The sequence below is a fragment of the Malaclemys terrapin genome, chromosome 12 (assembly GCF_027887155.1).
Source record: "Malaclemys terrapin pileata isolate rMalTer1 chromosome 12, rMalTer1.hap1, whole genome shotgun sequence".
Lineage (NCBI taxonomy): Eukaryota > Metazoa > Chordata > Testudines > Emydidae > Malaclemys > Malaclemys terrapin.
The window spans coordinates 45,366,111-45,381,806 of record NC_071516.1 but is presented as its reverse complement, the minus strand read 5'-3'; the positions used below and the strand labels follow the sequence as shown (position 1 = coordinate 45,381,806).

The 15,696-nt window shown below is 51.1% G+C and overlaps 2 protein-coding genes across 2 annotated transcripts; both read left to right on the top strand.

The window, feature by feature from the left end:
- The first annotated feature begins 447 nt into the window (after positions 1-447).
- LOC128846131 (uncharacterized) lies at positions 448-12,108 on the top strand. The gene is made up of 6 exons (XM_054045194.1): positions 448-601; positions 7,692-7,730; positions 8,323-8,622; positions 10,280-10,600; positions 11,079-11,180; positions 11,936-12,108. The coding sequence occupies exons 1-6, from the start codon at positions 523-525 to the stop codon at positions 12,106-12,108; spliced, it is 1,014 nt and encodes a 337-aa protein (XP_053901169.1). The 5' UTR covers positions 448-522.
- On the top strand, positions 2,266-3,977 carry LOC128846813 (uncharacterized). The gene is made up of 2 exons (XM_054046052.1): positions 2,266-2,483; positions 3,363-3,977. Exons 1-2 carry the CDS (start codon positions 2,303-2,305, stop codon positions 3,950-3,952), a joined length of 771 nt encoding a protein of 256 aa, XP_053902027.1. The 5' UTR covers positions 2,266-2,302; the 3' UTR covers positions 3,953-3,977.
- Positions 12,109-15,696: the final 3,588 nt, after the last annotated feature.

Sequence of the window (15,696 nt, the reverse complement as noted above, 5' to 3'; positions counted from 1 at the left end):
AAGTTAAACTAACTGGTCTGTAGTTACCTGGGTTGTTTTTATTTCCCTTTTTATAGATGGGCACTATATTTGCCCTTTTCCAGTCTTCTGGAATCTCTCCTGTCTCCCATGACTTTCCAAAGATAATAGCTAGAGGCTCAGATACCTCCTCTATTAGCTCCTTGAGTATTCTAGGATGCATTTCATCAGGCCCGGGTGACTTGCAGGCATCTAACTTTTCTAAGTGATTTTTAACTTGTTCTTTTTTTATTTTATCCGCTAAACCTACCCCCTTCCCATTAGCATTCACTATGTTAGGCATAACATAGATGCTGAAGGGGGGAGGGGAAATGCAGGGAGAAGGGCCTCAGTTTGTGGTCAGCAACTGCTGTCATATTGCCCAAGAGTCCAGCATGTGACCTTCACTGGGATGCCAGGATATCTCCCACATCACAGAGGAAGTGGAGGTTGGGTGTCACGTCCACACCGGGGTTCAGCTGACAGGAAGGGAACCAGTCTCCTCCCTGGGCAGAGACAGTGCTGATGGCTCAGAACCCAGCTCTCAGCCCCAGACGGATCAGCTCTCTCAGCATGGAGCTAACTCTCCTGCTGCCACTGCTGGGTAAGTAGCCTCCCTGGGCCTGCTTCCTCTCTTGGGCTATCTCCTGCCTTGTTTGCTTTCCTGCTTCTCTTTCCTTGCTCGCTTGCTCACCATCCTTCTTTCTGTCTTTTACTTTCGTCTTTCTTGCTTGCTTCTATGGCTTTTCTCTGGTTCTTGCCTTTTCTTTCTAGCTCTTTCATTTCTTTCTCTTGCTAGGGCTTTTCTTTCCAGCTCGCTTTTCTGATTCCTCTTTTCTAGATTGCTCGCTTGCTTTCCTGTTTTGTCTTTCTAGCTCGTTTAGTCTCTTCTATTGCTTTTCTTGCTTGCTTTCCTGCTTTTTCTTTCAACCTCTTATTTTTTTCTGTCTATCTCTTTTGTTTCTTGACTGCTGTCTTGCTTTCTCGTTCTTTTCTTGCGTGTTTGTTTTCTTGCATTCTCTTTCTGTCTCTTTTCTGTCTTGCTTACATTCCATCCTCCTGTTTATTCTCTCTCTCTTGCTTTTCTTTCTTGCTTGCTTGTTTTTCTGCTTTCTCGTTCTGTCTCTTGTCTATATTTCTTTCTTGCTTGCCTGTTTGCGTTCTTTCTCTTTCTGTCTCTTTTCTTGCTTGCTTTTTCTTGCTTTCCTTCTCATTTGAGCTGTACTGTCCTGTGACACTACGACCCCATATTCCTCATAGAGGTATTGTCATGATATGATTATGGCATAACTATGATGTATTTTATACAAGAGAGGTCGTGTGGGGTATCATTGAAAAGGTTATGGTTTACTGAATATGATTATCCTATTTGTATGCATGTATCATTTTTATATCTGAAGTTATTAATATTGTCTATGCACCTATTACAAATGTGCTTACACCTGGGGAACGCCCACTAGGCAGAATGCAATCAGTCTAGATGTCTCACTGGGAAGGGTTGTTAGAGAAAACAATAGATCTTAGAAGATGCTTCCCACCCACTGAGAAGCTTTCCTGGGAACTCTGCAAACAGCCTCTGAGGCCTTGGCTACACTTGCGAGTTACAGCGCAATAAAGCTGCCCACAGCGCAGTACTTCACTCCCCGTCCACACTGGCAAGGCACGTACAGCGCTGTATCTCCGCGGCTACAGCGCTGCTTGTACTCCACCTCCCCGAGAAGAATAAAGAGTATTGTGCTGCGGTGCCAGTGTGGCCCCCCAATGCACTCTGATTGGCCTCCACAAGTATTCGGCAGTATCCCACAATGCCTGTTCTAGCCACTCTGGTCATCAGTTCGAACTCTACTGCCCTGGCCTCAGGTGACCAACCGTCAGACCCACCCTTTATATTCCCCGGGAATTTTAAAAATCCCCTTCCTGTTTGCTCAGCCCGGCATGGTGTGGAGTGCTCTCAGCGAATCTTTCCAGGTGACCATGTCTCCACGCGCCAAGCGAGCCCCAGTATGGAGCAAAGGCGAGTTGCTGGACCTCATCAGTGTTTGGGGGGAGGAAGCTGTCCAGTCCCAGCTGCGCTCCAGCCATAGGAATTACGATACCTTCAGGCAGATATCAAGGGCCATGATGGACAGGGGCCATGACCAGGATGTGGTGCAGTGCAGGATTAAAGTGAAGGAGCTGCGGAGTGCCTATTGCAAAGCCCGCGAGGCAAATGGCCGCTCGGGTGCACCCCCCCGCGACCTGTCGATTCTAAAAAGAGCTGGACGCGATACTTGGGGGTGACCCCACCTCCACTCCGAGCACCACCATGGACACTTCAGAGTGGGGGGAGGAGGAGGAGGAAAGCAGGAGTGAGGGTGCTGGGGCAGGAGGAGACACCCCGGAATCCCTGAAGGCACGCAGCCAGGAGCTCTTCTCGAGCCAAGAGGAAGGTAGCCAGTCGCAGTGGCCGGTACTTGGTGGAGGACAAACAGAAGAGCAGGTTCCCAGTAAGCGGCTTATTTTTCAGGAAGTTGTTTTTTCAGGAAGGAATTTTTTCGGTGCGGGCTCTTTGGGAGAGGAGGGTTAGGGCTGCATGACTAGATGTGGAATAGTGCATTGATGTGGTCTATCACGTCACGGTAATCGGCCTTGGTAATCTCTTGGAAAGTCTCATCCAGAACGTGGGCAATGCGCTTGCGCAGGTTTCTTAGGAGAGTCACCATGGTCCTTGTCCCAGTCAGATTAATGTGTCCGCGCCACTGTGCCGCGAGGGGCAGGGGGACCATTGCTGCACACAGGCAAGCTGCATATGGACCAGGACAGAAGCCGCATTGCAGTAGAAGACCCTCCCTTGCTTCCCAGGTCACCCTCAGCAGCGAGATATCTTCCAGGACGAACTCCTGTGGAAAATGTTGGGACAGTGTTCAGTGTAGGTGCCCCCTGCAGCTGTTGGCTTTCCCCAGGCACAGAAATTCAGAGGACAGTACAGCCCTGAAACAATCAGTCCCCCTTACTCACCATTTTGGCAAAAAGAACAGGAGTACTTGTGGCACCTTAGAGACTAACAAATTTATTAGAGCATAAGCTTTCGTGGACTACAGCCCACTTCTTCGGGCTGTAGTCCACGAAAGCTTATGCTCTAATAAATTTGTTAGTCTCTAAGGTGCCACAAGTACTCCTGTTCTTTTTGCGGATACAGACTAACACGGCTGCTACTCTGAAACTCACCATTTTGGGGCTCCCGTGGGTTATGTGCGCTCTCTTTGGGACGGGAAAAGTATGCTATTGTGTAGACTGTGTGTGCCCTCCTTTAGTGCGGGGGAATCATTACTCTATCTAGTATAAACAATGCTGCCTCTGTTAAGTGTTGCATTTTGCCATTACAGATGCAACCTTGAGATCTCAGCTGTCCGTGTTATCACCGACTGAGAGACTGCAAAAACTCCGGAAGAGACTGCGAAAAAGCAAAGAAGACATGCTGCAGGAAGTGATGCATCAATCTCTTACAGAGAATCAAAAAGCACAGGAGTGGAGGGAGAGCAAAAGCAGGATCCGCCAGGAAAATGCAGCACGCCGGCGGCGAAGCACGGAGCACCGGCAGCAAAGCACGGATCAGCTGATAAGCATCATGGAGCACCAAGCGCACTCTATCCAGGCGCTCGTAGCCATGCAGGCGGAGCACTACCGCACTCACCCCCCCTGCGGCCCTTGTCCCAAAACTCTTTCCCTTGTGCCCCCATGTCACCTCCAACCCACTTTCCCCAACATCCGGGTTCTTACTGCCACCAGCTGCCTCCAACACCTGTATCTTCACCAAGCAGTGCTGAGAACTACAACCCTTACCCTCTGCATTCAACCCCCATCACCATGCAGTATAGCCATCCTAAAGTCAGCACTCATTGCACAGCACACCAGACAGGACATACGCAAATCTGTGATTGTACCGTTCCCCACCCCAGCCCCTTGCCCTTTCTGATTCCCAAGCAGTTGTGTTTCTTTTCAGTAAATGAATTTTCTTTTCAATAAATGGATTTTTTTGGCTTTGAAAACATTCTTTATTATTGAATAAAATAAAAGCTACCTTAGCCCAGGAAAGAAACAGGCACTGCAAGTCAGCTTAGCAAACACAGATTCCTACTAACATTGGAACCACTGCACTTCACTCCTGTGCAGAGCACCAGACATTACTGCTGGTTTTCAGCCTCAAATTGCTCCCTCAAGGCATGAATTGAATTATGAATGAAGATATCCTATCTCCTAGAACTGGAAGGGACCTTGAAAGGTCATCAAGTCCAGCCCCCTGCCTTCACTACCAGGACCAAGTACTGATTTTGCCCCAGATCCCTACGTGGCCCCCTCAAGGATTGAACTCACAATCCTGGGTTTAGCAGGCCAATGCTCAAACCACTGAGCTAATCCTTGAAGCCCTGGGCTGGGCCCCTCTAAGATCCCTGCTCTCTGATTGTGCAAATTCAGCCTCCAGGTGTTGAACATCGGAGGTCCATGCCTGACTGAATCTTTCACCCTTCCCTTCACAAATATTATGGAGGGTACAGCACATGGATATAACCGCGGGGATGCTGTTTTCGGCCAAGTCCAGTTTCCCATACAGAGATCGCCAGTGGCCCTTTAAATAGCTAAAAGCACACTCAAGGATCCCTGTGTAGAGTTTCATGAGCCATGGCATTAACGGGTAAGCGGGGTCTCCAAGGATCACAATGGGCATTTCGACTTCCCCTACTGTGATCTTCCACTCTGTGAAAAAAGTCCCGGCCTGCAGCTTCCTGAACAGGCCAGTGTTCTGAAAGATGCGTGCATCATGCACCTTTCTGGGCCAGCCTGCATTAATGTCAATGAAATGCCCACAGTGATCCACAAGCACCTGGAAAACCATAGAGAAATACCCCTTCTGATTAATGTACTCGGATGCTAGGTGGGGTGGTGCCAGAATAGGAATATGCGTCCCATCTATCGCCCCTCCACAGTTAGGGAAACCCATTTGTGCAAAGCCATCCACAATGTCCTGCACTTTACCCAGAGTCATGGTTCTTCTGAGCAAGATGCGATTAATGGCCCTGCAAACTTGCATCAACACGATTCCAACGGTCGACTTTCCCACTCCAAACTGGTTTGCGACCGATCAGTAGCTGTCTGGAATTCCCAACTGCCAGATTGCAATAGCCACCCGCTTCTCCACTGGCAGGGCAGCTCTCAATCTTGTGTACTTGCGCTGCAGGGTGGGGGCGAGCTCCTCACACAGTCCCAGGAAAGTGGCTGTTCTCATCCGAAAGTTCTGCAGCCACTGCTCGTCATCCCAGACTTGCATGACAAGGTGATCCCACCACTCAGGGCTTGTTTCCCGAGCCCAAAAGTGGTGTTCCATGGTGCTGAGCATGTCCGTGAATGCCACAAGCAATCTCGTGTCGTACACATTACGCGACCCGATATCATCGTCGGACTCCTCACCCTTGTGCAGAGGCAGTCAAAAAAACAAACAGGATGTTAGGTATCATTAAAAAGGGGATAGAGAATAAGACTGAGAATATATTATTGCCCTTACATAAAACGATGGTACGCCCTCATCTCGAATACTGCGTACAGATGTGGTCTCCTCATCTCAAAAAAGATATACTGGCACTAGAAAAGGTTAAGAAAAGGGCAACTAAAATGATTAAGGGTTTGGAACGGGTCCCATATGAGCAGAGATTAAAGAGGCTAGGACTCTTCAGCTTGGAAAAGAGGAGACTAAGGGGGGATATGATAGAGGTATATAAAATCATGAGTGATGTGGAGAAAGTGGATAAGGAAAAGTTATTTACTTATTCCCATAATACAAGAACTAGGGGTCATCAAATGAAATTAATAGGCAGCAGGTTTAAAACAAATAAAAGGAAGTTCTTCTTCACGCAGCGCACAGTCAACTTGTGGAACTCCTTACCTGAGAAGGTTGTGAAGACTAGGACCATAACAGAGTTTAAAAGAGAACTGGATAAATTCATGGTGGTTAAGTCCATTAATGGATATTAGCCAGGATGGGTAAGGAATGGTGTCCCTAGCCTCTGTCTGTCAGAGGATGGAGATGGATGGCAGGAGAGAGATCACTTGATCATTGCCTGTTAGGTTCACTCCCTCTGGGGCACCTGGCATTGCCCAATGTCGGTAGACAGGATACTGGGCTAGATGGACCTTTGGTCTGACCCGGTACGGCCTTTCTTATGTTCTTATGTTCTTATGTTATGTTCTCCCTTTGGATCTTAAGGAATAGCTCGACTGCCAAATGTGCCATGCTGGTGAGACTCGTCAGCATACTCCTCAGCAGTTCGGGCTCCATTTCCCGCAGACCAAAATGGAACACAGACCATGCTGCACAGAAACCGTTGAAAGATGGCTTTGAAAGATGGCGCCAAATGGCGCCAAATGTGGATGGAAACACAGGAATTTCTGGGATGCGAAGTGATGCATCACGAGGCATTGGGACAGGACGCAGAATGCCCCGCACCCACGCCCCCTTCCCACAACCCACGGCGCCAGAATGGGAAGAGGTGTTCTGTGGGATAGCTGCCCATAATGCACCGCTCCCAATGCCACGGCAAGTGCCGCAAATGTGGCCACGCCAGTGCACTGGCAGCTGTCAGTGTGGACAGACTGCAGCGCTTTCCCTACTCAGCTGTACGAAGGCAGGTTTAACTCACAGCGCTGTACAGCTGCAAGTGTAGCCAGACCCTGAGTTATGGCCGCAGGGTCATGTAACCAAGTCACCTGGTACTGGACTCCATGATAATACTAGTATTTTTCCACTCACTGGTGGGGGGGGACAAAGGATTCCCTCCATATGCAAAAACTATTTAAAGCAGGGGAGTGACATCATCGTGGCTCATTCTTCACTGCCTCCCCGCCCAAGAAAGAAGACTGCTGAACACGCCTGAGAAACAAAAAGACTGAACTAGGGGAGACGGGCTGATGACCCCAGGCTAGAGGGTTGTCTAGCCTGTGAAAGGAATAACTGGAGTTTAAAGCTGAAAGCAAGTGCAGCTTGGCTTCAAGAATCTCTTCTGCCTAAAACAACATTTAGGGTGAAAATTTGCTGCTCATATCGAATTTTGTTAGTATATGAAGCTTATGTTGCATTTTCTATTTGCTAGGTAATCTACTTCGATCTGTTTGCTATCCCCTATAATCACTTCAAATCTCTCTCTTGTAGTTAATAAAAACTTGTTTTGTTTTGTCTAAAACAGTGTGTGTGGAAATTATAACCTGGGGCAGAAAGCTGTGCATGTCCCTCTCCACATTGAGGGAGGGGGCGAATTTCATGAGCTTACGCTGTAAAGTTCTCTGGGCAAGATGGTACAATGTTGGGTTTACCCTCTAGATGGGGGTGGGCACTTGAGTACTGGGCAATTTCTTGGCTGAGCCTGAGTGTAGCTGTAGCGGAGTGTGTCCCTACCTGTATGTGTGCTGGTAAAGTGCAGTCTGAAGCCTGAGGGAGGGCTTAGCTGGCTTGCCTCAGCATTACAGTGTAAAGGGAGCCCAGGCTGGTGGGTCAGGTGGGCTCAGTGGTACCCAAGTTCCAAGTGGCCACCCGGGGGGGGGAGAGTCTGACACACATCCCACTCCACATTCTCCCTCTACCCCCCTGCCTTTCTCCCAGCATTCCTGACTCCCATCACACTCCTCCTTCCCCAGATCTCTGACTCATCCTCGCTTCTATCTTTCAGTCGCTCTCCAGATTCTCCCCAGGCCAGTGCTCCCTGCAGGTAATGCCGACTCTTGTGCTCATTGAGATGACTCATTTTGGGGTGGGGTTGTCTCTAGAGGAGAATTCACCTGTGCTGGGGTTTGGAATCCCACGGGGTTGGATCTGTGGGGATCTCCTGTTAGCCCCCCCTTGGACACACCAAACTCCCACTTTGTCCAGCCCAGCCCCAATGCCAGCCCCACCCCAGAGCGGCCCATAGGTGAGACAAGTTGGTGGGGTCTCAGCCCAGGGAGTCCAGAGGCTGGATGGGTACCTTGCTGCCCCCTGGTGGGGAGGGGAGGGTACATCAGTAGGTGATGGTGTGCTTTTTGGGGGGCATCATCCCCTGAAGTCTTGAAAGGGCAGTTTAGGAACACACCTCATCATTGCAGAACATTCTCCTCCTGCCCCACCCCCATCCATCTCTTCTCCTGCCCCCGCCCCCCCAGTTCTGTGCCTGTGTGCTCCAGGGGGCGGGTCCTAATTCTTTGGCCTGGTCTGGGGGTAGCCCATGTCTGAGGGTTGGATGTGGGGCATCTGTGGGTTTCTCTCTTGGCTGCTGCTTCTGTCTTCCTTCCCAATTAATGCCAATGGAAGCTTTTCTTTCCCAGGTGCCCCTGTGGCCCCATCCCTGTCCCTGAACCCCCAGAAGCAGGAGTACTTCCCCGGAGACACTGTTGAAATCAAGTGCTCTGCTCCTCCTTCGGTGGATAGAGTTGAAGGATTCCAGTACTACAGCAATATCGGAAAGGCCATCTCAGTCCCAGCTTCATCCAGGAGAAGCCATACTTACAAAATAAACCTCACAGGGCCTAAGGATGGGGGGTCGTACCAGTGCGACTACTGGATAGGTCAAGCCGGTTCTTGGAACAGGTCCAGCAGGAGTGACGCTGTCCTCATCAGAGTAAAAGGTGAGCTCTGCACAGTCTCTACCATTCCTTAGGGTCAGAGGTGAACACTTCCAAGATGCATAAAGCCATAAGTGGACAAAAGTATGGCAAGGAGCCAACCAACAGCACAGTCCCCCAACTTGCCATTCAGTTCCCAACTACGGCTGCCCAACATGGCTAATCCCTCCATGAATACAGCCACACAGTATGGCTGACCAACTGCCAACAACATGGCCACCCAACATGGCTGCCCAGCTAACAACAACATGGCTACCCCATTACAAACAACATGGCCACCCATCATGGCTGACCAGCTGCCAATATATGGCCCTCCAATATGGTTTCCCCACTACTGACAACATGGCCATCCAATATTGGTTGCCTACCACCCTAGAATTCTGGGTCTGGACAAGAGCTCCTAGGCACTATGATAATACAAATAAATAATAATTGCTACCCAATTGCTGACAACAACCTACTGCCACTAACATGGGCAGCCAACACAGCTGCAAAACTGATATAAAACATCTCAGCTTTCAGAAATATGGCTTCTGAACTACTGACTAAACCCCACCCCCCAGCCATGACTGCCAAAAATATAGTCTACCAACATGTCTGACCAATTGACAACACAATCTCCAGGCTTCCAGAAACGTGACTCATTAACATGCTTATCCAAAAGCTGGGAACACCCTCAGCCATTGTACAAATACTATGCCAAATTATGGAAATCAGGCTGCCAACTATAGTCACCAAACATGTCCTTCACTTCCCACATAAAGGTAACCAAAATGGCTGCCAAACTATCAACAAAATGGCAACCCAGTATGGCTAGCCAACTACAAACAACATGGCCAAACACTATGGCAATGCAACAGACACAGTCAACAACATGGCTGACAAAAAGCTGACAGTATGGCCGCCTCACATGGCCGCTCAACATGGCTGCCCAATGGCCAGCAACATGAGACTCATCATGACTATCCAACAGCCAGCAATATAGCAATTCATCATGCCTACCCAACAGCCAACAACATGGCACCCAATGTGACTACTTGACTGTCACTAGCATGGAGATCCAGCATATGCCCCACACTCAGCACAACCTGATACATAAAGCACATAAAAGGTTGTTACAAGGAGGAGGGAGAAGAATTGTTCTTCTTAACCTCTGAGGTTAGGACAAGAAGCAATAGGGCTTAAATTGCAGCAAGGGTGATTTAGGTTGGACATTAGGAAAAAACTTCCTAACTGTCAGGTTAAGCACCGGAATGAATTGCCTAGGGAGGTTGTGAAATCTCTGTCATTGGAGATTTTTAAGAGCAGGTTAGACAAACACCTAACATGGATGGTCTCGTCCTGCCATGAGTACAGGGGACTGGACAAGATGACCTCTTGAGGTCCCTTCCAGTCCTATGAGTCTATGATATCTAGGTTCCCAGAACCTGTTCCCTAACATGACAAACTAATGGCTAACAACACTCACCTTGTAGAATCTGGAGGAAGGAATAAACCCTGGACTCTCACTCGCAGCTATGCAAAGGTCCTCATGTAGGGAGTCATGAGGTATCAGTTTGAATCTTACCAGTGTTGAGTTTGGGGCAACATCTCTGCTTTCCCCCCATGTCAACCCCCCACCCCACCCCAGATTCATTCTTGTTGCCTCTCCTACCTTCAGACTTCCCTCCCTGGCCGGCGTTGAGTGTGGATCCTCCGTCCGGAGTGGTGAGCGAAGGGCTCCCCCTGCTCATCATCTGCACGGCCCCCAGCAATGCTAGTGAGCGAAGGTTTCACTTCTACAAGGAAGGAGCTGAGCTCGTCCCTGGGGACGTGGGGTCTGAGGTCAGCACCACAGAGACCAGGACCGGATCTATGATGCTCAGCATCCCACAAGCTGGTCCCTACAGCACCGGGGAATTCACCTGTGCGTACGAGGAGAACATGAGCGGGAGGTGGATTCTGTCCCTAAGGAGCTTGGCTGTGAATGTTACCATGACAGGTGAAGTTGCCCCAGAGTCAGCAGTCTAAGATATATTTAATGCTTCCTGAAGGGGGCAGAAGTTATGAACACACACACACACACACACACGTGCACACACAGCAGCTCTCATTCCCTCCAGGAGGGGGCAGCAATCTCTCCCTCTCTTCCTCTTAAAAACACGCACACACACACACACACTCTGAGCAGGGTTCATCCCTTCCAGCAGGGGGCAGCAGCAGGACACACACACACACACACACACACACACACACAGCAGAGCTCATTCACTGCAGCAGGGGGACAGCAGGAACACACACACACACACACATTGTGCACATCCCCTACAGGAGGGGACAGCAGTGATGCACACACACACACACACACACACACACACACACACACACATTGTGCTGGTCTCATTCCCTCCAGAAGGGGGCAGCAGGGATACACACGCCTGCCAGTGTAATATTTCTTAGTCATTTCTTCCTTTTTGCAGCACACAGCCATTCCTGGGTCCGGGAGCTCGCTGTGGGTGGGTCCTTCTTCACCATTAATGGCCTCATCTTCCTCATCTCCCACCTCTGCACGAAGGGCAAAGGTAATCGCACATTTCCCTCCCCTCTCCCTGCTTTCGCAGGACCTTGGAGGAGCTTAAACAGATGAACCCTGAAATTTCTCACCTGGCCAAGACGCTGCTGCTGTAGACAACACCAGCTAGACCGTTATATCTCCTCTTCTGACCCCTCGGCTCCACCTGCTGAAATGCAGCCACCTCTGCGGAGGGGCACCTGGGTAACCGCCACCCCGTAACACTGCCTAGGAATCCCCAAGGCTGAACGGCAGCTGCTTCTCGGGTGGGGCGTGGCAGCTGGCGGGCAGCTGCAGTGTAATGCCACAGAGGGATCGCTCCTCCAGATGCAGCCATCTCTGGGGCGGCCTGCGGCAGTTGTTTAGCAGCTGAACGCAGATGGGAGAGCACTGCAGGCCAGAAAGAAATGTGAATACAGATTCCCAGGGAAGCTGTAGCAGCTCCTCATCTCATCCACAGGTCCAGCGTGATCACTGAGGGGACAGCACCCCTTAAAGGGTCACGCATCCCTCTAGCTGCTACACAGCGCCCCTAGTGCTATACAGGGGCATTGGGGTCAGCACTAATTGTGAGGGCAGAGCGCCCCCTACTGAGCTCCCTTCCCTGCGCCCTGCAGAACAGCGCCCACTACTGAAACCCCACAGTCACCCCCCTACTGGCTTCATCACTTTGCTTGCTCCAAAAAGATACCCCCTCAAAATGTGCCCCAAGCCCCTTTCTTTCTTTGTGATCTGAGCATTGCCATGTGCTTTTCTCATTCTCAGGTTCCAAAGAGGAGCACACAAGTGCCTCAGACCCATTTCAATCAGATTATTACTCAGTCCCGGTTCAGTTGGTCACTGGTCAGTCTGGTCATTCTGCGACCGCCAAGGCAAACCACGTCTCCAGCCCCATGCCCCAGTCCCGTGGGAATAACGAGTACCAGGAAGAGATGTGAAGGCTCAGAAACTGACTGTGAATATTCCTCCCCTGCTCACAGATGGCTGGCCAGTTCCGCAGCTCAATTGGAGAAAATGTGACTGAGAAAAAAGAAAGAAAGATTCTATTCTCATTTCTCCTCAGATCTTCCTACTCTATGTATATTCAAGATTGTATGAATCCCTGTAAATTCCCCCATCTCCAGCTTTTAATTAAACCTTTTTTTTTTAGCCCCTTCTTGTCTCTGACTCTTGTTTCCTTCACTGTGGTTATTTTTTCCCCCACATAGTGTGTGGCATTGGCCCTGCACTACTGACACAGAAAGGTGATTCTCCTTCATGCTGCAAACTGCAACTCCTTCCCCTGTTGAGTCAGGCTGAGGCCAACAGTTTCCACCAATTGCTGAGCCACCCAGTGGAGCAGAAAAATGCCACCTAGCCCTGAAGTTTGAAGGTCAGAGAGAGAGGCAGCCCACAGGGGGTAGGGGCAGGCCTGCTACAGTCCTCGTCATCTCAGTGATACTCATGGCCCCAATCCTGCCCCCAAACCTGACACTGAACTCCCTTTTGCCCCCGTCTCGTCATCCATGTCATTCATTCATTCACACACACACCCTCCTCTGTCTCCCCCACATGGTGGGTTGGGGCATACATGGGGAACTGACACTATCATGTCCTGTCTGGTCCATCCCTGTCTCGGGGAGGGAAGTGAGGTTCCCTGGGTTAGAGCAAAGGGACTGGCAAGGCCTCCTGGGTTCTGTGCCCAGTTCTGGGAGGGGAGGGGAGGGGAGTTGAGCAGAGGGGCTGGGTGCCAGGACTCCTGGGTTCTCTCCGCAGCTCTAGGAGGGGAGCGGGGTCTAGAGCTGCTGCTGAGAAATACAGCCAGAAAGCCATGTTGTCACAGCTCCACAGGCTCCATGCTACACCCTGGCTTTGAAACCCTCTTTTGGTAGACCCCCAGCAGCGTGCCTGACACCTGAGGGGTCCCACTCCCCCTTCCACACCCCAGCCCTCTTGCTTCGCACCACAAGCTCTGCCCAGTGAGTCCGGACGAGACAGTCCCCACGGCAGAGAAGTGACCTTGGCGCTCCCTCTCTGGAGTGACACCCAGCAGCGGTTCCCAAACAGAGCTGGGTTTAGCAGTCAGCGGGAATTCACCAAGGGAAGGTCTTAGCCCACCCAAGAGAAAGAACAGCTAACACCTGCTCTGTGCTGGTCAAGCCCCAGGAATTCACCCCAAGCTGTAGAGCCCCCAAGCTCTGTCTCTCCTTGACCCCCTTCCTCAGCCCCAGTAGAGAGGAAACACACACACAACCCCTCTCCATCCTTTGTTCCTGAGTGGGGGTCTCCGCTCAGCTTCCCTGCTGAGAAGCGGGGAAATCCGTCTGGTGCTAGGCGGTGGGTTTTCCCCTGTCTTCTCCACTCAGATGGGATGGGCCTTGGATGTCCCTTTAATGACCCAGACAGTCCACTCAGACAGCAAGGTGACACCCTACCCTCATGTCTCTCAGTCGGCCCTGAGAGCAAACTTAATCCCACTGGGGAGTAATGCAAAGTACAGGGGGAAACTGAGGCACGCATCGGCTTCATAAAAAATATTACAGCCAGCTCCCGCTTGTTACGGAAGACTTTGCAGAAAGTAGCTCGTCACGGCCATGAGGCCTCGTGGCTGAATTTCCTGTGCACACAGCTCTTATGGGCTGGTCAGACAGGAAGGGTTGGTCACTCTTCCTGGGAGGAGACCGGGTCAGTGGCTGAGGTGAGAACCCAGCTCAGAGCCCCAGGGAAGCAGCTCAGCATGGTGCTAACTCTCCTTCCGCCTGTTCTGGGTAAGTGACCTTCCCCTGGACAGCCTCTGTTTGCATCTCTTGTTGAGGAGAACAGAGGGGTTTGGGATCCAAGACTCTTGGGTTCTATCCCTGGCTATGGGATCTTGTGAGGTAGTGCCAGGAGGGCTGGGATTCAGGATCTTGGGTCCTATCCCTGGTTCTGTGAGGGGAGTGGGGTCTAGTGGGTTAGAGCAGGCAGGGAGCCAGGACTCCTGGGTTCTATTTGATGTTCTCTCTCTCTCCTTTTCTTTAGCAGCCCCATCCTCCCTTCATCCTGAGCCCCGGAACGCTCATGCCCTCCCTTCCCTTCTCTCTTACAGCCGCTCTGCAGAGTGTCCCTGATTACAGGTAATATCTCATGTTGCTCCACCCCCGCCCCAGCTCTTCCCGCCCAGTTCCGCCCCCTCTACCAGGTGTGTCGCTTCCTTGCTCCTCTCCCTTACCCCTCAGCCTCCTGCATGCCACGAAACAGCTGATGACAGCAGTTGGGAGGTGCGGGAAGGGAGGGGGAGGCAACGATCTACGAGGCCTGCTGGTGGATGGGAGGCACTTAGGGAGCTGAGGGGGAGCTGATAAGGGGGCTGACAGTGGGTGCTCAGCACCCACCATTTTTTCTCCATGGGTGCTCCAGCCCCAGAGCACCCATGGACTTGGCGCCTATGCTGGCAGGGGAGTGGGGACTAGTGAGTTAGAGCTGGGGGACTGGGCACCAGGACTCCTGGGTTCCATCCCCAGATCTGGGAGGGAAGTGGGAACTCGTGGGTTAGAGCAGGGGAGGGTGGAAGTCAGGACTCCTGGCTTCTAGTCCCCTCGCTGGGCAGGTCACTGGCCATGGCTATGCCTCGGTTTCCCCTCTGCAGGCTTGTGGTGTTGTCATTTCACATGGGCTAAAGTCTCGACCACCCTCCCATAACGGCAGGGTCCGGGGAAGGGTAAACACTGTTCTTATTATCCGGCAAACCCCTTGTTTGGCCCGACTAGCTCATCATTCTTGTGGTATCAACACCATCTTGCTGTCAGTGCACTGATGTTATCTACGGCTTCCTCTCTGTTTGTCGGCGTAGCTGTTTCACTCATTTCCCCCAACGTGTTTTCCATCATTGCTGATTAAACCTTCCCCCCATGGTGCCCATGCTGTGACCCAAAGACCTCGTGATGCCAGCTGATAAAGGGATCCCCTGGGTTCACCAAAGAACCCTCCCGTAAGGTATCTAGTGAAAGCCTGTTGCACTGGTCATCGTAAGCATTGCGACACGTGTATGGAAAATATGGAGAGAGTTATGTAGCTGTGATGAAAATGATGTTCTCTGGGTCACTCCACATACTCCTGGCAGGCAAGGAGATGCTTAGGTCACTCTGGCTGATCACGCATACACGGAGTCTTGTATCGTTCATGCTGAAGGCCCATTGGTGGGCTGAACAAATCAGTGGATGACACAGGATGGAGGGGGAAAAAAAGCCACCGGGGGTGAAGCAATGAACTTTTGGGGCTACAGCTGGGTACACATGAGCCTCCCAGGCGTTCCCTCAGTCTGTCAGGACAAGCTGCCAACAGCTGAGAAACTGGATCAAATCGGAATCAGTCCCTGGTTGAGCTAGGAAAACATCCCATCTTGATTGAACTGGTCTAGATTTGTTAAACCTGTATGCCAAGTACACTTCTACCCTGATATAACTCAACTCGCTATAACACAAATTCGGATAGAACATGGTAAAGCAGCACTCTGTGGGGGGCGGGACTGCGCGCTCCGGGGGATCAAAGCAAGTTCGATGTAACGT